A 23,564-nucleotide genomic window follows, 5' to 3' on the forward strand; every position below is an offset into this window, starting at 1 on the left:
GCACATGCGTTTGGAGGGATTAAGGAACATGCTGCTTCCGCAGGATGTGAGGAGGCAGCTTGACAACTATGAGGGGATAATAATCTCCTCACTGACAAAAACAATCTGTCAGGACCTTAGGAAGGAACATAGGATGAGTACGGAGGACGATATAAAAAATAATGTAGCTCTCAGACCAGGTAATTTAGGGGGGGGGTTAGCCACATCAAAAAACACAAACCAAAATATCTCAGCTCACTAAATTAATGCAATGATTGTAGGGTATGGCAAGTTGGATAGCAACCCAGCATAACAAAGGAGATGCACACACTTGCAGAGGTTACCCACCTTGTAGGTTTCTACATCTACCCCAAAAGTAGTAGAGGAGCACCTCATGGTAAACTGCTCTAGTTATACTTAGGGTGACTATTCTTGGCAATCACTCACATTCTTTCATGATTTAAATATTTTTTTTTAGCATTTTGATTGCAAGTATGTGACTATCTACTTAACAATAATCATCCTCCTTCGTCTGTTTATTTAATAAGCAGAGCTGCTTGAAGCAACAGGGAAAATGGAGATGTATGATAATAATAGAGGAGCATGACAAGTGTTAACAACTGGAATTGGAGCTAGGGTCTGCGGGATGAAACAAAAGGCGGATGATGCTGACCCTTTCTAAACCATGGACTCCACTGCTGGGAGTAAGTGGGTTGGTTGAGGAGGTCAGTAAGGGAAACCCCTTGACAAAAGAGTTTGGGTTCAGAGGGCACATTGACGACACCTCTCAGTACCTCGAAACCAAGGGAGCTCAAATGAATGATGTGGTGGAGGCACTACCCCTAGAACAACTGTTCAATTCAACAAATTACTAAGTTGTGGACAGGCTCACCCCCAAGCCAGCTTCTTTTTCTTCCTCTGTGCTTCTTGAGATGCCAGGTCCTCCCGCCTGGCTTTTATAAACTCGCGGCAGCCCACAGCTTTGGCGATCTTCACACCCATCTGTAATGAGGGAAGGGGGTGGATTAGTAGTGTCGGTGAAAACATGTCCAATCAGATAGGTAACAGGGACAACATTTGCAGACAGCAGTTTGGTGATTTCACAGATTCCCTCTGACGCCGCTCAAAACAAAGCAAACATGCCTTCTCACTCAGTTTGTTTACAACTTCTGCTTTGTGGCAATAATTATATGCCTCTCCCACATTTTCCTGTTTGAGCTGAGATCATAATTGCTAGCTGTTGACGAATGACACTTTGCTCATCAATTATCATTATGGGCTGTTCGTTCCCCTAGTATTAGGCTGCAGGTGTGCGGCAGATTCCTGTTCCTCTGTCTCAGTGGGGAAGTCCATTTGTCTATGTGCATCTTACCGTGCGTGACACTGGGTGAGAAAGGGCTGAGCTAGAAGCGTGACTCCTGCCTCAGTCTGCATGACAAAGACAGTCTGATTAAGGAGTAGTCGGCCCAGACTGCACCTCTTCACATTCATTAGATCAAAAAGATTTATTCGGAAAAGAATATGCATAAAATCACCAATTCAAAACAAATACATAAACATTTCCGTACGCTATCCATTTAATAACAAATGAATTAATGGGATTACAAAATGATCAATGCACATATGTTTTTTTGCTGATATTGAAATCATTTTCACTGATGTTAAGTAACCGTCATCGGCAACTGGAACATCAGTAGCATCAAGAGTTCTGACATTCAGCTTCAAAAGCCCATCCGCTTCTTTACAGGATTTCTATCCGGTATCCTTTCCTTTAACATGCACAAAAACGTAAAGTGTTTTGTTGCACATAATAACAATTACACAAAAGTAAATTTTATCTGCCATGCTATCCATATTACCAGAAGGACCTCCATGCCCCTGTGCCAGCATGTCTCCTTTACCATCCTTTTAATCAGGCAACTTGTGTCCTTCCACTGCTTACTTTATAGGTTTCACCAGCGATAGTGGTGAGTAGCGGGCTTTACAAACCCCTGATTGATTGATTGATTGATTGATTGATTGATTGATTGATAGTGCACATGGGCTGTTGATTGCAATAATATATATTTTTATACAGCGCGAACTAGACCGGAGACATCGGGTATCGGAGCGCTTTACATGACCACCACTTTCGTTACAGAAGGACACATTCATTTTTTTAGGCACGGGGAGATTAAGTGATTTGCCCAGAATCACAGGATGTGGAGCGTCGTTGCCAAGACTCGAACTCAGTTCCCCAGCTCCGAGGTCGACCGCTCTAGCCATAAGAGTACATCTTGTTTTTGTATGCTATTTTTACATGCTCCTATACCGCTCTAACTTGTTTATTTAGCTTTTTTATGCCCCTTTGTTTTTGCCCTTTTGTCTTAAATCCGTCGCTTCACCCGCTCATGATCTGCTTTCCAGAGTATTCTAAATGTCACTTTCCATTAAGTCGTTTTTCTCCAGCTGGTCTTTTCAGAGCCGCATAACACCACAATTTATTACATTCTAATAAAGTTACATGTTGCAGCATTCACTAAGGGTGCCTTCCTGCCCACTTTGGGAAAGGCAAATTAAGTTACTTGTTTTTAACTGGGGATATCGGCTCCTGTTTAAATGCATGTGTATGCGTACTGTTAGCAGTTCATAGCTACTCCCTACCATAATATAATATAATATACAAGAACAGACCATAAAATACCCCATTATACAATGACGGACCGTAACATACCACTTTACACAATAACAAACCATACCATAACATAACATACTACACCATACAATAAAAGGCCATTCCATACTGTAAAATAACAGGTTACTCCATTCCATACCATACCGGTACAATCACAGGCCATAACATACTATCCAATCAAGTCCCCCTCATCTTTCACTCTAAAGCCACTCTTGCCTCCCTTTACCTCTACCCACCAAAGCACTCAAGTCAAACTCAACTCCCTTAAGTTCTACCCACCCCGAGTCACCCTCACCTCCCTTTACCTCTACCCACCTGAACCCTCAAATCACTCTCACGTCCATTTACTTATACCCACCCCTGAGCCCTCACGTCACCCTCACCTCCCTTTACTGCTACCCACTTCATAGCCCTTAGGTCACCCTCACCTGCTTATACCTCTACCCATCCCTGAACCCTTAGGTCACCTGCACCTCCTTTAACCTGTTACCCCCTCGTCCCCACAAAGATGGAAACAACACTGGGCTCCCTCCACTGGATGGCCTTTTTGCCACTTTCTTCATGTGGGGCCAAAGTGGAGAACTTCAGCTCGGTGATACGATAATTAAACTTTTATTCTGAAGGCAGCGAATAATCCCATACTAAGAAAAAAAAGAATCAATGCACCTCGCGGTCAGCACTGACCACATCATAGCGCGTTCCCACCTAACTTTTAGCCATGCTGAACATCAGCAGTGCTGCTGTACAACATGGCTAAAAGAAATTGGCCTCCCGTAGGCGAGACCTATTGGCTTTGCCAATGCTTATTTCTTCTACTTTAAGCACACTATGGGCATGCGTGTGTTTCCATGCTCTCTCACCCATGTGCTGCTTCTCAAATTCCCCTCCCTATATGTTCTCAGTGTAGCCTTCAAGCTCCTTCCTTCACCCCTTCTTGCCTGACTCAGCTTTTCCTTTTAACCATCAAGTGCACGCTCCACTTACTTGGATGAACCCAGCAGCTGCAATAGCAACTACAATTTGCTACCACACATTCTATTTTTATTTTTTAAATTACGTCTCCAAAATGGGCATCCATTATCTTGGGAGGGCAAATTAGAAAAAATATTTTTAAATGGCCACCGAGTATCATGGTGCATTTTATGCACACGAATGGTGGCACATGAGTGCATATATGTGATCATGCTGAGACCACCATTTTCTTTTTTTGCCAATGCTGTTTAGCACCAGCAACAATCACTGGCAAAGCCAAAAGGCAGAATAACATTTTTCAAAGCCAAGACATATTGGCCTTGCCAATGCTTTCTATTAACTTGCAATAGGTACTACTTTGAATACACACCTATTTTAACAGGGATATATATCTATCTATCTATCTATATCATTGACCACTCCGAAATGGCGCTACCGCATTGAATAAGGTTTTGAGTCCGCTGTTTATTTCCATGACCCATTGTGGTGTTTTAAAAAATGGCGCTGCGTAGTTTACACTGTTGAACCACTGACGAAGGGACGCTGTCCCGAAACGCGTTTGCTTGAAGAATAAAAACTTTTGCTGCACCTTTCTGAGCCCGGGAGTGCTGTTTCTTGGTTTCCCAACCCGGCCGGGTATGGGAATAAAAGTTTGGAGCTTGAATATATATATATATATATATATATATATATATATATATATATATATATATATATATATATATATATATATATATATATATATATATATATATATATATATATATATATATATATATATATATATATATATTTATGTAAAAGCTTTTGTATAGCGCAGCTAACACCTGACGGTTTCTTGGCGCTGTGAGCAGGGGGGAGCATATAGCAACAAATCAGGGGGGGACTCAGTTATGTGCTTTGCGAAACAGATAGGTTTTAAGAAGAGACCTAAAGTGGGTGTAGGAGACAGTAAGCCTAAATTCCGGGGGGAGTGCATTCCAGAAGGAAGGGGCAAGGAAGGAAAATCTGAGCCCTCCGTGTTTCTTACGTTTAAAGACAGGAGTCTTGAGTAGGGCTAAGTGGGAGGAACGAAGATTGCGGGAGGGAGCATAATGGTGAAGTAAAGAGGAAATGAATAACGGGCCAAGGCCAGCTAGGGCTTTAAAGATGGTACAGCCTAGTTTAAAGTAGCAGCGTTCCGCTACAGGGAGCCAGTGAAGGGTCTTCAACAGGGGGCGCACATGCTGGTGCCTGGGCTGGTGGAAAATTAACCGTGCCGCCTGATTTTGGACCAACTGTAGTCGGTTCAGTTGATAGACAGGAATACCAACATAAAGGGAGTTGGCGTAGTCTATTCTAGAAATGACCAAAGCCAATAGGGTCAAGGTGAGGGCATCGGTGGTAAGGAAACGAGCAATTTTGCGGATTTTACGTAAGTGAAAAAAACTGGAAGAAACTACAGCATTAATCTGGGGCTTCATCGAGAGATCGTTACTGATGATCACCCCAAGACTTTTAGCTGAATTAGTAGGGAGAGGGGGAGGACCCAAACTTGTAGGCCAGAAATTAGACCTCCGCTGGTTAGTTGCACCCCCGATAAGAACCAACTCGGTCTTATCGGGGTTAAGTTTGAGGTGGTTTGCCCCCATCCAGTCACTGATGTGACACAGGGTGGACTGAAAATTATAAATAGATTGGCCCGATGAGTCGATATCAAAGACCAGCTGAATGTCATCCGCATAATTGAATGCGGTGACCTTGCTGCTTCGTAAAGACCGGATAAGGGGAGTAAGATACAAATTAAAAAGAAGAGGGGAAAGGGAAGAGCCCTGTGGGACACCACATGTCATCCCAACTTTCTCAGCAGAGAACTGGGAGAGACGGACAGCCTGGTGGCGGTTGCTCAAAAAGGAGCAAACCCAATTAAGGGCAGGTCCCTGGATGCCGGCCTCCCTGACACGGCCGACCAAGATGTCATGGTCGACCGTGTCAAAGGCGGCTGACAGATCCAGGAGCACCAAGGCCTGGCTGATGTTCTGGTCTGCTCCCCTCCACAGCTCCTCCATCACTGAGAGAATGACCGACACAGTTGAATGGGCGGGTCTAAAGCCGGCCTGTTGGGAGTCGAGGAACTGCGAACGCTCGATAAAAGAGCTCAGAGAGTTGGTGACATGGGACTCAAGGACTTTACTAAGATAGGGAAGTAGGGAAATGGGGCGAAAATTACTCATAACTGACGGATCAGTGTTGGGCTTTTTAAGGATAGGCACCACCTCAGCGACTTTAAAAGAGCTGGGAACTAGACCCATTTTAAGTGAATTATTCAGGAGTGTTAAGGGAGGGGAGGGGCAGGCGGCAAAAGCCTCACACAGGACGTGGGGGGGGGCAACATTCAGTAGGGGAGCCAGAAGCAACCTTGTTCAACAGAGCCAGAAACTCCTCCTCTGAGATCGGGGGTATCTGAGTAATTAGCTGAGAGTTAGGAATAACCGGGGTAGCAGCAGGAGCGTTAGGGTCGGGGATGGCCGAAGAGCAAATACTGTTTTTAATTTTTGTGATTTTATCGACAAAAAACTGGTTAAGGGAGTCACAGAGCTCCTGGGAGGGGAGGGGTTTAATAGTAACCCTATCTGGGTGTGACAGTTCCTCAACAATAGAGAAGATGTCTTTGGCTTTAGAGGCTGAGTCTACAATCTTCTTGGAGAAATAAGAGGTTTTAGCTTGCAGAATGGCTAGCTTATACTCTTTGAGCTGAGTCGTAAATACCAGCTTTTTATCAGAGGCATAATCTCGTCGCCAGCAGCGCTCAGCCTGCCTAAGTTTCATGCCTTTGAGTTCCTCAGAGAACCATCTTTGTGCGTCGTGAGGGCGTTTTAGTCTGACCTGTTTAAGAGGAGCTACGATGTCACACGCTGCTTCAAGCCAACGATTGAGGCCTACGGCTTGAGTGTCTAAAGAGTCACAGTCAGGAGGAGGAGAGACTCTGAGCAAAGATACAAATTCGCTACGGTCAGCTCTGTTCCAGTTCCTGGCTGGGAGATTACCCTCCAGCATCCGACTGGTGTGGGAGGTAACAATAAAAGAAAAAGTGATAATAGAATGATCCGACCAGGGACAGGGAAGGATAAGAGGAGTGGAAATATCTAAATTAACAGTCCATACCTGATCCAGGATATGGCCTTTGACATGGGTTGCCGATTTGACATGTTGGGAGCAGTTCATGCCCATTAAAAAGTCAGAAAAAGTCAAAGAGCACACACTCTCTCTGTCATCAGAGGGCCAGTAATTAAAATCCCCTAAGATTAATATTTTGGAGTTATTAATGACCAACTGAGAGAGCATGTCACCAAACATGGACGGAAAGTTGGGCATGTACTGAGGGGGTCGGTAGACCAAGACGCAGATGAGAGGTACCTCTGGGGACTCCAGTTTAAGGCAAACGACCAGAGAAATACCGTCCACAGCCAATGAGGAAAATCTAATGGGATGCTTGATGATAGCTGCCACCCCACCGCCCGGCTTACCCGAGGCTCTGTTAGCTTGGAGAATGTAATAGCCAGGCGGGGTCGCAGCAGGAATCTCCGGGGAGGATTCCTCATTAAGCCATGTCTCGGTAATAAACAACAGGTCGGGTTTTTCAGAATCCAGGAGTTGGAAGATTTCCAGCTGATGCTTAACCATCGAGCGGGTGTTCAAATAGCTCACAGTAAACTTAGAATTAACAGTCCCTTTGGTGGAGAGGGGAGGGGCACCCGGGAAAGAATGAGAGCCCAAGGGAGGTGCCATGGCCAAAGGTGAATCACACTCCGGGAAGACCAGTCTGGGACAAAACAGCCCCAGTGTATTTAGTTTAGGCCGTTTGGCAGTACTAAGGGGCCAGTGGTCATGCAGACGAGTCAGCTGGAGGGCAGAGTACTTGGCAGGATGAGCAGAGCGGGGTGCCCCTCGCCCCTGCCAGCCGCGGACGGGCGCAGACGGGCTTACCTTAGGCACACCTTCGGCGCGCCGTCGTCGCGTACGCTGCCCTCGTCCGCTGCGCATCCGAGGACACATGTGCACTTTATGGGGATCAGCCTCGAGCAGCTAGACCGCTAACTCCGGTCAGAGCGCCCTTCAGGCTACCCCCAATATGGCGCCCGCTCTCCACCCAACCGGCATGAAGAGCCGCGGTGGGAGAGCCACCCTCCACGCAATCGGCAATGAGAGCCGCGATGGACCGGAGCAGGGGAGGCCACACAACAGGTAATTATGTACACAACAAACGTTACGTTTTTAAAAGACGAGACACCAATGTGCTGGATGTCGGTGAGTTTAAAAAACAAAGCGCCTGCATCTAATCATGCAGAGCGCCGGGATATGAGCAGATACACAGGATAATATACAAATAACACAATGTTGCCCCTTGAAAGTGCGATGCCCCCAGTGGGAACCAGGAGCTGCCACCAACCTGATTAGCCACAGAGAGCCCAGCAAGATCTGCCGCTTTATGGGGATCAGCCTCGAGCAGCTGGACCGCTAACTCCGGTCAGAGCGCCCTTCAGGCTACCCCCAATATGGCACCCACTCTCCACCCAACCAGCACGAAGAGCCGCGGTGGGAGAGCCACCCTCCATGCAATCGGCAATGAGAGCCGCGATGGACCGGGGCAGGGGAGGCCACACAACAGGTAATAATGTACACAACAAACATTACGTTTTTAAAAGACGAGACACCAATGTGCTGGATGTCGGTGAGTTTAAAAAACAAAGCGCCTGCATCTAATCATGCAGAGCGCCGGGATATGAGCAGATACACAGTAACACAATGTTGCCCCTTGAAAGTGCGATGCCCCCAGTGGGAACCAGGAGCTGCCACCAACCTGATTATATATATATATATGTGATTTGTTCTCCGCGGCTCGTTTCAGGGGGAACCGCCCGTAGTCTGGTGGTGCGTCGTGCTGGCAGAGCCCCGCCAGTTACTCAATTTTCAAAGCATCCAGGTATAAACGCACTCTCAGAAGCCAGGATAGTACACAGTGTTGTTTATTGCTGTTACGCGTTTCGGAAGCTTCTGCCCCTTGTGAGCAAGGGAGCAGAAGCTTCCGAAACGCGTAACAGCAATAAACAACACTGTGTACTATCCTGGCTTCTGAGAGTGCGTTTATACCTGGATGCTTTGAAAAAAAAAAATATATATATATATAAATATATATATATATATATATATTTATATTTATATTTATATATATATATATATATATATATATATATATCTATCTGAATACGACGGATGATCTACATACTTGGCTTTAATTACAAGACTGTTAGTTGTTGGTAATATGAAATCTATATAGGTACATGAATGAGAAACCTATAGGAACTCATCTGTCAATCATTAAGATTTTAATTAGCTGAAGCTCTAAAATCCCCCACGATTCGTTTTTCCTTTTTTAAGTGTAGTTGTAAGAGATGGGCTCATGTGAACAACACACGTTAGACAAGTTAGACACAAGCACAATTTAAGGGTGGATATAATTGCACTAGCACTTTCTATACATTTTGCACATATATTGTATTCATCTAATAAATGAAATCGATTGTTTACAGAAAATTTAAATATTTACATACAATAGCGTATTTTGCACATTGATAATGACATCATGAATTAATGTTATATTGGAAGCACCGTTTTAAAATATGTATTTATACTATTTTAGCAACTAAGTGTTTGTGTAATGAATTCTTTGCATTATACCCGTATGTGAATAAGCTCTATGTGTAAATAACGCAGAAAGGCTCAATGGTACTAAGTATGAGACAACGTTAATAATCAGAGCCAAAACAATGAATATATCTGTTTATACAATGAGCTGCATTTATGAAAATATTTAAGATGTAAACAAAATGATTCTTTGTAAATTTAGATAATTGTGTTCAGCAGATGTAGAAAACAAATGGGTAGTCTGTTTTCTAGTTTCATTAAGAGAGAAAAAAAGAAAAAAAGAAAATGGGGAGAAATGACGTGGTTTGTCATGTGATCAAGAGCCCTTGACAAAGGAACTGCCGCTGAAAAAAGGACTTTGGGCTTGGCACAATCTTTGCAAACTGGGAGATTGGTACATGTCAAAATTTTGGGGTCACGACCTCGCCGGCAGCCCGCCAGCATTGGATGGCAGAGGAACAACGAGGAAACCGGATATATATATATATATATATATATATATATATATATATATATATATATATATATATATATATATCCAAAAGGATCCCTTCACGAGGAAAAGATCAGAGGCCACAGGGGAAAGCAGTGCAGGAACCTTTTATTTCAAACACCCCAGCAACGGCAGATGCATTTCGGAACACTCTCCTTCTTCAGTGCCTTGTGCTGTTGAGTAACGACCCCATAGCGCTCATCCTGTGTAAAATACTTGCTAGTGCTGTATCCCCTCCCCCTAATGATGTCGTCACACCAATAGGAGCACATGTCAAAATTCAATGGACTCCAAGTCCCAGCAGGCACTGTCCCGGCGCTGCGAGGCTGGTGGCGTGGGGAGGCGGGGTAACTGTAGGTTGCAGCCAGCTCCAGGTGAGGTGGGTTGAACGTAGGTCCAAGAAACAGCGGGAATCTGCCTGAGTCCCCATAGCTGCAGCAGCCCGTCCCTTCAGGTGAGTTCATGTGTGAGGGCGGTCAAATGCGAGACTGTGTGCCCCCTTGAAGTCAAATACCTCTGTCCACACACGACGTCCTGTCGTTCTTGGCGGCCAACGGAATTACTGATTCCTCAGTGTCCAACTGCTGCAAGCAGCTTGCCAATCTTTATTCCGTGGCTCTTGACGCTGCAGGGCCATCTAAATTGCGCAACTGGCAAGCGCAATAACATATCCAAAAGGATCCCTTCACGAGGAAAAGATCAGAGGCCACAGGGGAAAGCAGTGCAGGAACCTTTTATTTCAAACACCCCAGCAACGGCAGATGCATTTCGGAACACTCTCCTTCTTCAGTGCCTTGTGCTGTTGAGTAACGACCCCATAGCGCTCATCCTGTGTAAAATACTTGCTAGTGCTGTATCCCCTCCCCCTAATGATGTCGTCACACCAATAGGAGCACATGTCAAAATTCAATGGACTCCAAGTCCCAGCAGGCACTGTCCCGGCGCTGCGAGGCTGGTGGCGTGGGGAGGCGGGGTAACTGTAGGTTGCAGCCAGCTCCAGGTGAGGTGGGTTGAACGTAGGTCCAAGAAACAGCGGGAATCTGCCTGAGTCCCCATAGCTGCAGCAGCCCGTCCCTTCAGGTGAGTTCATGTGTGAGGGCGGTCAAATGCGAGACTGTGTGCCCCCTTGAAGTCAAATACCTCTGTCCACACACGACGTCCTGTCGTTCTTGGCGGCCAACGGAATTACTGATTCCTCAGTGTCCAACTGCTGCAAGCAGCTTGCCAATCTTTATTCCGTGGCTCTTGACGCTGCAGGGCCATCTAAATTGCGCAACTGGCAAGCGCAATAACATATCCAAAAGGATCCCTTCACGAGGAAAAGATCAGAGGCCACAGGGGAAAGCAGTGCAGGAACCTTTTATTTCAAACACCCCAGCAACGGCAGATGCATTTCGGAACACTCTCCTTCTTCAGTGCCTTGTGCTGTTGAGTAACGACCCCATAGCGCTCATCCTGTGTAAAATACTTGCTAGTGCTGTATCCCCTCCCCCTAATGATGTCGTCACACCAATAGGAGCACATGTCAAAATTCAATGGACTCCAAGTCCCAGCAGACACTGTCCCGGCGCTGCGAGGCTGGTGGCGTGGGGAGGCGGGGTAACTGTAGGTTGCAGCCAGCTCCAGGTGAGGTGGGTTGAACGTAGGTCCAAGAAACAGCGGGAATCTGCCTGAGTCCCCATAGCTGCAGCAGCCCGTCCCTTCAGGTGAGTTCATGTGTGAGGGCGGTCAAATGCGAGACTGTGTGCCCCCTTGAAGTCAAATACCTCTGTCCACACACGACGTCCTGTCGTTCTTGGCGGCCAACGGAATTACTGATTCCTCAGTGTCCAACTGCTGCAAGCAGCTTGCCAATCTTTATTCCGTGGCTCTTGACGCTGCAGGGCCATCTAAATTGCGCAACTGGCAAGCGCAATAACATATCCAATATATACTCACACAATCCTTTTCAGAAAAGACGAGCGTGGACCCAGGTATTGCGCAGAATTTTTATCTTTATTTAGCCAGCTCTGCCACTACACGTTTCGGGCGCTCCCACCCTTGATCACATGACAGCTCTACTCATTTTTTCACCGCTTTTTAAAGTGCAAGTGCATATGGTCAATGTATAGACATGGATAAAATACTGCATATCATTACCATAATAGTAAAGAGTAAATGTACATATTCGACATTTGCATCCTTGATCACTATAATTTTGTTGGGAATAAAAATAACTGCGTAAATGCATATAAATACTAAATCCATAGTTATTTCATATATCCATGTATAGTTTAAATAAGATCACAGCATACATGCTTAATTGTACTAGCAGTAATCATCATGTTAGAATCCCCAACCATGTCCTATACAGTGCCTACAATATTTTGTGCAAACCAATAATATTTTTATATACAATGAAATGTGCAAAACCTAAACCCAAAGAATATATAACAGTACACCACCTCAATTATTCTACTACATTTTGCAGCAATACATAACTCTGGAGTACTTCATTTGAGTATATCTCTTACTTATATCGCTGCAATTAAATCATGTATTTCTTCACCAAACAAATAGCTCGAAGACCTCATACTTTTATAGAGTGCAAAAATGCAAAGGACGATAAGTATATACAATATATATATGGAAGATCAATAACCATGATTTGGGACCTCAGACCATTATAAATAGAAGTATAAAATATACTTTCTAAAAAATCATGTCTAAAATCTGATCATAAATACCATATATAAATACAAAAATAGTCCTAAAATTTGCTTCTAAAAAATATATATTTGATATCTCTCTTGAATAAATAACAATACAAAAAGGAGGTATGTAGAAAATCGCAACATGAATACACAGTTTACTTCTTGATGCCAACGGTCACCTCTATTCACTCTGTCATAGGAACGTATATAGATCCTCACTGTTATTGAGTCCCCTCGGGTGCTTAGAGTCAAACTCCAGAATATAAGATGTTTCAAACCTTCTGAGTTTTAATTCTCTATCCCCTCCTCTTTTCTGGGGACTGACTGCGTCTATGACAAAGTATTTTAGATGTTTGAGGTCATTTGTAGACCAACTTAAAAGGTCTGTCCACAGGGTAGCTATCATCACTATTTACAATTGCACGCATGTGTTCAGGACTCTCTTATGCGCCTGTAATTTCGTGCTGCCAATATAAAGTAAGTTGCAGCTACATGTCAATACATATACAGCATACTCTGTTTTACACGTAAGATGTTGCTCTATGCTGCGCGGCTTGATATAAAATGCCGTTATGTAGCTAGTTGTATTAATTCCATATTGGCAAGCTTTACATGTTGCGCATTTAAATAATCCTTTCCTTGCTACCAACCACGTGCCTTTCGCCCTGGTATCTAGATTGCTACTGGTAAGCATGCTGCCCATGCTGTTAGCTTTTCTAAACATGACAGCAGGGTAATTAGGTAAAAGCTTACCAATCACAGAATCCCCTCTCACAATTGGCCAATTCCTTTTCACAATGGACCTAATCTGTTTCTCCTGTCAAGAGTAGGACAAAATCAATCTAGTGGGTTCCTCCATACCAGGTTTGATGATCTTTTTGGCCCTGCACTGCATTAAATCCAAACTTGCCAAATTTTTAGATTTGGCAATTGCTGCCTCGACAACCTGGACTTCATAACCTTTGTTTAGAAACCTCCTATGGCTTTCATCCTGCTTCTGGTTACAATCCTCTTCCTCACTGCATATGCGCCTAATGCGTAGCATCTCCCCATACGGGATACTTTTCATTAAATGAAGGGAATGCGCACTGGTAGCGTGAAGAAGGGTATTCCCAGCAGTGGGTTTCCTAAAAAGGGTTGTCGACAATCTGTTGCCTACCACATGACTTGGACATCTAGAAATGTAACCTCATCCCTACTGATGTTGCTAGTAAACTGTAAATTAATTGAGTTGACATTTAACACATTAATGAACTCAGTAGCACTTTCCATTTCTCCATCCCAGACTATAAATAAATCGTCAATATATCGTAACCATGTGACGATATTAGTCTGGTATGCGTGCTCATGCTGCCTCATGAGGACCAGCTCCTCCCACCAGCCCATAAATAAACAGGCGTAGCTGGAGGAGAAGCTGGCCCCCATGGCAACCCCCTGAATCTGCTGATACATTTTTCCATTGAACAATAATAAATTGTTCTCCAAACAGAACAGTAACATTTTCAGCAGCATGTTTGTATGTTGTGTATAAATCATTGGCCTTCTCATCGGTAAATATTCAATCGCCCTCATACCATCCTTGTTTCTAATACATGTATATAGGGACGACACATCAAGCGCAATTAATAGATATGATTCTTTCCATTCTGTATCTCGGATCTTTCTCAAAAAATCACCAGTGTTCTGCACATATGATCTGAGACCCCTTACATAATCTTGCAGGAAAAAGTCTATGTATTTTGATACATTTTCAAGTAAGCCGTCACATGCAGCTATAATGGGTCTTCCCGGTGGTTTCCTAATGTCGTTATGAACTTTAGGTATAAAATATATCACTGGGGTAGTTGGATGGTCTTTTTTTGAGGTATTTGAACTCCTCCCAGCTTAAAAGATCCTGACTCCTCCATGCAAGCAATAGCGAGAATAACTGCTCCTGAGTCTCTTTAAACTTAATAGAAGTCCGACGATAACATTACTCATGATTGAGTTGCTTGTATGCTTCCTCCAAATAATCTTTGAGTGGCCATAACACGATATTTCCTCCCTTGTCGGAGTTATGTATTATGATTTGATGGTTATCTTTAAGTTTATCAATGAGTTGACGATATTTCCTGTTCTGATTTGTGTATTTCCTTCTGGAGCTATTTATAGACATATTTAGCTTCTTTATTTTGTGCCACTATCTGCTCATTAAAAACATCAATAGAATCCCTTCCCATGATTGTGACAAACTTGGACTTAGGCTTAAAAGGTGTAAAAGGTTTAACATTAGTACCCTCTATTTGCTGCTGCGTGTTTTCAAAGATTGCTGTGTCACTTTGACTTCCTAGTTCTAGCCCCATTCCATCACCCCGCGCAAGGCTTTGCATGTCCCTAAATAGTTCGTAATCCGAGTTTAATAATCCAGACATACTGGATTCTTGATGCGGGACAACTGCCTCGTTGTTATCAACTGGTTTATTTCTTTGTAGATGGAACTTTTTGAGCTTGAGCTTCCGTATAAATCTGTAAATATCTGCTCGTGTCCTTGTATATTTGAAATTTGACTCTGGACAAAACGAAAGCCCTAGTGACAAAAGCGGTTTCTCTGCAGCCGATAAATCAATGCCTGCCAGATTTACAATTGTATTGCTCTCCTCAGGGTTAGTTTCTTGACTGGTCACGCACGCTCTATTTGATGTTACCTGCGCTTCCCCCTGCCTCTCCCGCACTTCCCGGCATCTTCTCCTTGCCTCCCTGCGCTCCCTTCTTCTTTTTTTTAAAAACTCTTTATTCGTAACTGCGATCAGATATATCATCGTACAACTAGTTATCATACACCTTATACAGTCTTTTCCTCTTTTCTCCCCTTTCAAACTTTAAACATCTTATTCAACATCTCTGATGTTAGGGTCCACACAAGTCGTCTATAGCAGCTCAAACATTTCTATGTAACAGTATTATTACTTTACAAATGAATACAAACTGTTGTTGTCCGGCCATTCCTCAACGTGTACACATCTGTGGACCCCTACTGAAAGACATCATCAGTCCCCGTCCCTCCCAACATCCAACCCCGTTCCGTACGTCTCCTTATTTCCCATCATTAGCTGAGCTGCACTCCTGAGCCTATTAATCACGAAGGGCTGACATATCCAAATAATTGTGATAATCATTCATTCACTGGCAAACCTGTACCCATCTCGGACAAGGTGCAAGTCCCAGTCACACCCACTCCCTCCCGGCCATCCCCGCTACTCAATCTCCGCCTGGGAGGGCATCAAATCAATGGCTTCTAGCTCCAACAGCATCCGCTCCCAATCCTGTGCAATCGGGTGTTTCCGTAGCCCTTTCTCCTCCTCCCTCCAAAGGAGCACACCCTCAGCCCAACCCCACTTCAGTACCTCGGACCGCCAGGTCTCTACAGTTGGGGGTCGTGCAGCTTTCCACCTCATAGTCAGTGCCCTGACCGCCAATAACAATGCTAGGTCCAGGAGCTTCAGTTGGGCCTTTTGTCCCTTGGGTCGTTTTCTGTGTCCGAGCAGGCAAGGCAGCGCCCCTTCTGGTATCCGCATGCCCGTGGCAGTGTAGAGGATGTGTCGGACCTGTCCCCAATAGCCGTCTATGCGTGGGCAGGACCACAGCATGTAGAGAAGGCCGGCCTCCTCCGCTTGACACCGGGGGCAGCAGTGGGGAGAGGCAGGAAACATCCTGTGTAGCCTCTGGGGAGTAAGGTATGCCCGATGGAGTAGCATGGCTTGTATAAATTTAAATTTCACATTCCTGGACACTCTTCTAGGGTGTTCCAGCACTATCTGCCATGCCCCGTCTGTCATAGCCTCCCCCGTGTCCCACGTCCAGGTGTTCCTAAGTGAAGTAAGAGGTGGAGCCGCGTGTTCCCTAATGCCAGTGTATAACCACCGTACTAGGTGTCCCCCAGTCCCCATGTGGTGCAGTAGGTGCACTAGCACGTGTTGTTCCGGTTTACTACGCTGCGGGGCCCAAGTAGCACATATGTAGCGTGTCACCATGGCACGTAGGAGGTATAGTCGTGGTGGGGCTCCTGTGGCTTGCACAAATGAGGCGTGATCTAACAGTGTGTCATCTCCAAACAGGTCACCAACTCTGTCTACTCCTGCTTCCAACCAGGGTTGTAATCTACGGTGCGTCAGTCGACCCTGTGGCGTTGAGATTCCAAGTAGGGGGATGTTATCGGCATAAGGCAGGGTCATTGACGTATATGCCAGAGCTTTTCGCCAACCTAACAGGGCGGTATGCAAAAGAGGGTGGCAATCCCGAGGTACCTTGGCCTTGGGAAATAGTAGGGAGTGCAACTCTCCGCGTGCAATCTGGACTCTGGTGAGACCGATTTCGTGCAAGTGTCTACCCGCCACCCATCGTGACAGCCATTGTAATTGACTCGCGTAATAATAACCGTGAAAGTCTGGTACTCCCAAGCCTCCCCGTCTGGGTCCCAATTGAAGTTTCTTGAGACTGACTCTCCGGCGGCCAGAACCCCAAATGAGGTTGATCAAGAGTGTATTTATTGTATTAAAAATAGTTTGCGGGAGGAGAACCGGTAGGTTCACAAAGTAATAAAGCATGCGGGGGAGCAAGACCATCTTAGAGACAGCTATCCTACCCATGACGGACAATGGCAGAGACGTCCAGAATTTTACACTACTACGGAGGCCGGTAATGGCCCGCCGAATTTTGCCTTCAATCTGGTCCTCCGGACATCTATAGACATTTATGCCTAAATATTTGAACGTAGTCTGTGCTATCGGGATTTGAGAGGCGCCAAATTGTATGTGGGATGGTCTTTGTCCATCCTGGAAATAAAACCCCACCGATTTCGCCGGGTTAATCGCCAGGCCTGACACATTTGCGAACCTGTCAAAGATGGTCACTAGGGCAGAATGATTCTCTTCCAGATCCCGGAAATACAGAAGGATATCATCGGCGTAAATTGATATCAAGTTGGGTGTTCCACCGATGGAGATGCCCATATCAGCCATCCCAGTCCGGAGGGCGATCGCTAGGGGTTCAAGGGTCAACACAAACAACAGGGGCGACAGCGGGCAGCCCTGTCGAGTGCCGCGGTATATGTTATAACTAGAGGAGACGTGTCTGCCCGTGCGCGCTCTAGCCGTTGGGCACGTGTACAACAACCGGATCCATCGTATCAGTGAGTCGGGGAGGCCAAATTGCTTCAGGACCTCAAACATAAATGCCCAGGAGAGGGAGTCAAAGGCTTGTCGGAGATCTAATGCGACACAACCGGCCAGAGGGAGAGTCAGCGGTGTCGCCGCCATAAGGGCATGGAGACTTCTCGTGTTTTGGGACGTGCTCCTCCCCGGGAGGAATCCACACTGGTCCGAGTGAATTAAGGCCGGAAGATGGGACTGTAGGCGCAGAGCTATGGCTTTACTGAGTATCTTATACTCCGTAGAGAGCATTGATAGGGGTCTGTAATTGGCGAGGTCAAGCGTGTCCCGACCAGGTTTAGGGATTGAGATAACGGACGCTTGCATTGTCGTGTTGGGCAGGTGACCGGTTTCATAGGATTCCTTATAGATATTCTCCAGAACGGGGACTAGGGTCGTAGAGTAAGTCTGATAAAACTCTGCCGGCAGTCCGTCTTGTCCAGGGGTCTTACCTCGGTTTAGAGATCGGATGGCTATTTTGATTTCCTGTTGCGTGATGGGTCCGCCTATCTCCTCCTGCTCTGTTCGAGTCAGGGCCGGGAAAGGCAGGTCCCTCAGAAAGTCTAGCATCTCCTCATGGTCCTCCATAGGGGGGAAGCATATAGCGTACTAAGGTGATCCCTGAAAGCGTCATTGATGGCCAATTGCATATTCACCAGTCCTCCCGTGCTATCCCTAATCTGTGCAATCACTGGGATCTCGGGTCTGTCTTTTACCAGCCGAGCCAGGAGATCGCCCGACCTGTCTGCTTCAGCCTGTTGTAGTCGTAAGTAGTCTTTGTGGTCAATAATTCTCAGTATTTCTAGAAGTTCAGCATGCTCTATATTACTCAGTCGTAACTCCCCCTTGCGGTCGGGGTTCTCACCCGCCGTCGACTCTAGGGCCTGGAGCCGGGTCTCTACGTCGCATTGTTTCCTATGGATCTCCTGCCTAGCACCCACTACCTGACCAATGGCTGCCCCCCTTATCACGGCCTTCATAGCGTCCCACACCGTCAGGTTAGAAGTCACTGTATCCCAGTTCTCTCGGAAGTAATTGTCTAAGGCGACCGACAAGGATTCGCGGAAGGGGCCATCCTCCAACAGTAGCGGATTGAGTCTCCAGGTTGGCACCGAGACGGCACCCGTCCCCAGTGCAAGTCAGGTGTCAGAGGTCTGTGCATTTAGACACCAAAGAGTTAGTGCACAGGAATCTATCCAGTCGGGCATGTAAGGCATGCACCGGGGAATAGTAGGAATATTCTCTGTGCGTCGGGTGGAGTGTTCGCCATATATCCGTCAAACCCCAGCCCTGCAACCATGTCCTAAAAAAGTCTGCCATTCTGTGAATACTTATCGTCTGGAGGTGGGGGTGCGACCTATCAAGATCTACGTCTAAAACCATATTCCAGTCTCCCCCTAAAATCCAAGGGATGTCCCCCCCAGTCAGCCAGTGCTCGACCCACTCTCGCAAGGAATGTGTCCTGATCAAAGTTCGGGGCGTATATGCTGCCCAGGACTACGAGTGTGCCGTCCAGAGTGCCTTTCACTAGGACATACCTACCCTGGTCATCAACTCTCCTTTCCAGTTCCACAAAGGGAGTACCGTGTCTTACCCAGATGGTAGCCCCTCTGGAGAAAGCAGAATATGTTGTAGAGAATACAGTTCCTCGCCACTTCTTCCGAAGTGTGAGTGTCTCGGAGTGTGTTAGGTGGGACTCCTGTAGGAACACAATGTGGGCATGTTGTCGGAGTAGGAATGCGTGTACTCTGTGTCTTTTTTGTATAGCGCCAAGTCCTCTCACGTTCCAGGTAGCCAGCCTATACTTCCCTATAGTGTCAGCCATATTCGGTAAGAAGTATTATAAGAAACAGTGCCCTCGACTGCAGCACAAGTATTATCAATAATAACCAGGAGACGTACTTCTGCCCACCCCAAACTTGAACTCCTTTGGCGCAGCTAGAAAACATTGCTGTGCCGAACCATGAAAGGTAAACCATAACAAACCAAACATTGGTGCATTCGCCATTGGGGGGTTGGCATAGCATGGACCCTGTCCACCTAGTCTAACAGTTCTGCTATGTCGGCTCAACGGCGCCGCCGGGGAAGCCTGTGTATAATCTATATTACTCTCAGCGACCTCCAGAGGGGAGGAAGGGAAGAGGAGACAAAAAGGGGGGGGGGGGGGGGGGGGGGGGGGGGGGAAGGAGGAAGAAAAGAGAGGGGGGGCCTCATGCACAGCCCACTCACGTTATCATCAATCGGGAATCTCAGCTTACAAATGTCTAATACAACCAGGCAATAAGTACATCCAGCAAGGGCCGGGCCCTCAATGCCGTAGCGTGGATTCAACCCCCATTTGTCACAGAATAAAGTACCTCCTGAACATACAAAGTGTCCGTATCTTCCACCCCGTACCCCCCAACCCCGCAATACACCATCAAAAGGATATTGGTAGGAGACAAAGTCATGGGGCACTCCAATTTGCGCCGTTGATCCTGTCCATTATCCAGTAGTTCGTCCGCCGCTCTCGGCGTCGCAGTCGGGAACAGAATCACGCTGTGTTCTGAGTCTGAATGTAGCGTACTGTCTTCCGTGTCTGTGTTAATTAGTTCATGTTCATCACGAAAGGAGCCCACCATGTTGACTGCTGTCATCTGGTCCTCCCTCTGTTGTGCGACGGAGGGCTTGCGTCGTCTGGGTTGCACCGTCGATGTGGGGGAAGTTCGTCCTCTACGGTCTGAGCCACTCCCGGAGCCGCCGGATGCCTCCCCCTGAGTTACCTCGACGCCCATCAACTCCAACCATTCTTCCACGTCAGTGGGGTTCTCGAAGAAGTGGGTCTTGTTGTCATAGATTATCTTGAGGCGAGCCGGGAATAACAGAGCGTACTGGAGGTTCGCTTTCTGGAGCCTTTTCTTGACCGCGAAGTAGGATGATCTCTGTCTTTGTACTTGATTGGTATAGTCCGGGTATAGTGAGACACGCTGACTTTCATATTCAATGACCGACTTCTCCTGGGCTTTCTGAAGGAGCACATCCCTATCCCGGTAGTTCAGGATCTTGACGATCAGCGGTCTCGGCGGCTGACCCACCTTAGGCCGTCCCGTAGGGATCCGGTGTGCCCGCTCCACACAGAAAAACGGCGACAGGCCCTCCGGGGCGACGTGATCGCGGAACCACCTTTCCATGAACTCCGTCGCGCGGCTCCCCTCACTGCGTTCCGGAAGCCCAATGACGCGGACGTTATTGCGTCGGTTACGCCCTTCAGCATCCTCCACGCGGTCCATGAGGGTCGTCACCTGCTCTTGCAGTTGCTTGATAGAGTTGGTGTGATCCGCCACCGTCGGGGCCATCTCCGCCAGCGTCATCCCCTGATCTTTCACTTTGTCAGCCAGTTTGGAGTGGTCATCTTTTAATAAAGATAGATTAGTAGTGAGGGCTCCTAATTGCGTCCTCATGGCCAGGCGAGAGTCCCTGATCTCTTGCAGGATCAAGTCCAGCTTGTCAGCCTGCTGATCCCCGCCCGAGGCTTGATCAAGAGGCGGTAGCACAGAGCCATCCAGCGCAGCCCCCGGGGCCGGACCCGCAGTCGCTGATCCCTCCTTCCCATCCATTGTCCGAGCCCCTTCCGGACCATGTTTGCTCAATCAGGTCTCGCCAGCTTCCGGGCGTGCTCGCCCGCGCAGGGGGCACTCCAGGCAGCCCCTCGGCCTTTCCAGGTGTCCCTTCCCCACCGAAGCACCAGGTGTTATAGCCGTTTCTCACCTCCTCTCAGATGTCGCGGCACCCCTCTCCTCACCCCTTCAGGGTCACAGCACGACAGTCCAGATGGTTCCAGTGTCCCCACGGCGTCTGCAATCGGAGTGCACCGTCTCAGGGTCCAGCCCCTGGTAATCGGCAGCTCCACTGCCAGCCACGGCCACCCTCAGGAGGATCCAGAGATACAGGGAAGAAGAGGGGGGGGGAGAAAAGAGGAGCCGGAGAAATCCGGGCTCAAAATCAGGAATCACCTGAAAACAGTGCCCCCCCCCCTCGCCCCCGGGCCCCTCACCAGTCAAATGAGTAGGGTTATGGGGCTCTTTAGTCCAGCACCTTCCTTGGCACTCCGCCTCACGGCGCGCTTTAGGGCAGCGGTCAGGGCGCTGCTTCAGGGAGTAAATCCAGAGGGAGGGGGGCGCCCGTCCACCGTCGCTGTCAGCCCTCCGAGATGCCGCCTCAGAGCGATCGGGGCTCCACAGGCAGGTCCAGTCGTCGCGTGACAGCAATCGGCCCCACAGAGGCTGCACCACAGCACGGGCAGGTCCGGTTGGCCGCAAAACTCGAGGCCCCGGCTTCCGACGAAAAACCAGGCCGCAACAGCACCGGGTCGCGCCGCTCCGCCTCTGCGTCCGCCGGTGGCTCCAAAGTCTGCCCAAGTCGCCAGGGAGGCCAGCACATGCGGTAATGACCCTTCTGAGTCGTAAATCAGCTCTGTAGGGGCTGGCACAGGATGGTGGCTTCCCGGCGGCACCGGAGCTCTAACAATCTCCGACCGCCATCATGGCCAGCTAGCCACGCCCATCCCCCCCCCCCCCCCCCCACCCCCCCCTGCGCTCCTTTCTTCTGTGGGTTTTTCTACTTGGGCCGGGGGTTTTGTTGCGTGGCCTCAGAGTCTCCCTTCGACTGTGTTTTAAAATTTCCAATTCTTCCCCCAAGGATAATTTCACATTTCTAAGCTCCAGCCTCATGGATGGATTGTCCGATCCCGACCCACTTTAGATCGCAGAGCTTAGTTGTGAAGCTGATGGTGGCTCTGTTGGTGTATGTTCCTTCCGCAATTTATCAGCCTCTGCAATCCGTTGGTTGGCAGTAGCAATTCGCATTGAATCATAGCGCCTTGCGAAAGTAAAAATGTGCCCATTCGCATAATCATCGCGATCACGTTTAAATTTATACGTTTTGCGTGTTTTGATTTTCTCCTCCTCCTTTTGTAAATAGTTAATCATTTCCTCATAAAACTTTTGTTTGGTCTGGGGTTCCCCCATGTGTTCCAATTCCTTCTCCATAAGCTCAATTTTGTCCTGGAGTTCGCCCCTGTCGATTTCTGCATATTTAACCAATATCTCGACAAGCCTTCGGGACGACTCAAGGTTGCATTCTCCCCACACCGCCATCATCCGGGGATTTGGTGTTTCATAACTGGGGGCAGTCATTATGCGGAGGCCCCTGGGGATCCTCCCTACTTCCAGATACCTCCTTAAAGATGTAGCCTCCCACCATTTAGACTGTTCTTGCCTTTTGACCTTTTCTAATATTCGAACATTTTCCTTCAGTCCTTTGCTTTTGTTACTAGGTTCTTCGTTATTGATTACGCTGACCTTTGAGTTTCATCCGGGGCATCCGAGAACATCCCCTCGGCAGCTAATGCGCGGTCTTTAGAAGTGTCTGCAGACATTCTGGCTGATGTTGGTAATAAACAGTGTCCCCGTTCTACAACTGGCGAATGCCCTTGAGAACCGTCACCGTTTGCGCACCTCCCCAGCTGACCGTTACCAATACCGATTCCGGTGCTTTACAGTCACTGCACTCACCACGTCTATCTCTCCGCGTCGGCAGTTGCCTGGACGAGCCAGAGCCTCCTCCTTCCCTTCCGAGGCAGCGCTGCGATGAGAGCAATTGTTTCCGTGTATTTTGCTGGTACACAGGGGGCTCCGCTTTGTCCGTTCCTGGAAATCCTTGAACAGTGCCCCGGGGGACCCAGCCGGCTAATACCACGATCCCGTGTTTTCGCCGACAGCTGCCCAGGGCGCGACTTGCCAATTGCGGAGCCTTCTTACAGGGAGGGGGTCCACGTAGCCGGAGGAAGTCAATCCAGAAAATATGGTTTCTTGCTTGAACACAATATATATATATATATATAT

General features: G+C 47.4%; 1 protein-coding gene across 1 annotated transcript in view; it reads right to left on the reverse strand.

Annotated features, from left to right (window-relative positions):
* Positions 1–23,564, reverse strand: part of FAM204A (family with sequence similarity 204 member A) — a 380,149-nt gene that overhangs the window by 44,446 nt on the left and 312,139 nt on the right. Inside the window, exon 6 of the mRNA XM_078641197.1 lies at positions 872–981. Coding sequence (XP_078497323.1) covers positions 872–981 — 110 coding nt within the window. The remainder of the gene's footprint in view (positions 1–871; positions 982–23,564) is intronic.

This window comes from Lissotriton helveticus, chromosome 5_1 (assembly GCF_964261635.1).
Source record: "Lissotriton helveticus chromosome 5_1, aLisHel1.1, whole genome shotgun sequence".
NCBI lineage: Eukaryota > Metazoa > Chordata > Amphibia > Caudata > Salamandridae > Lissotriton > Lissotriton helveticus.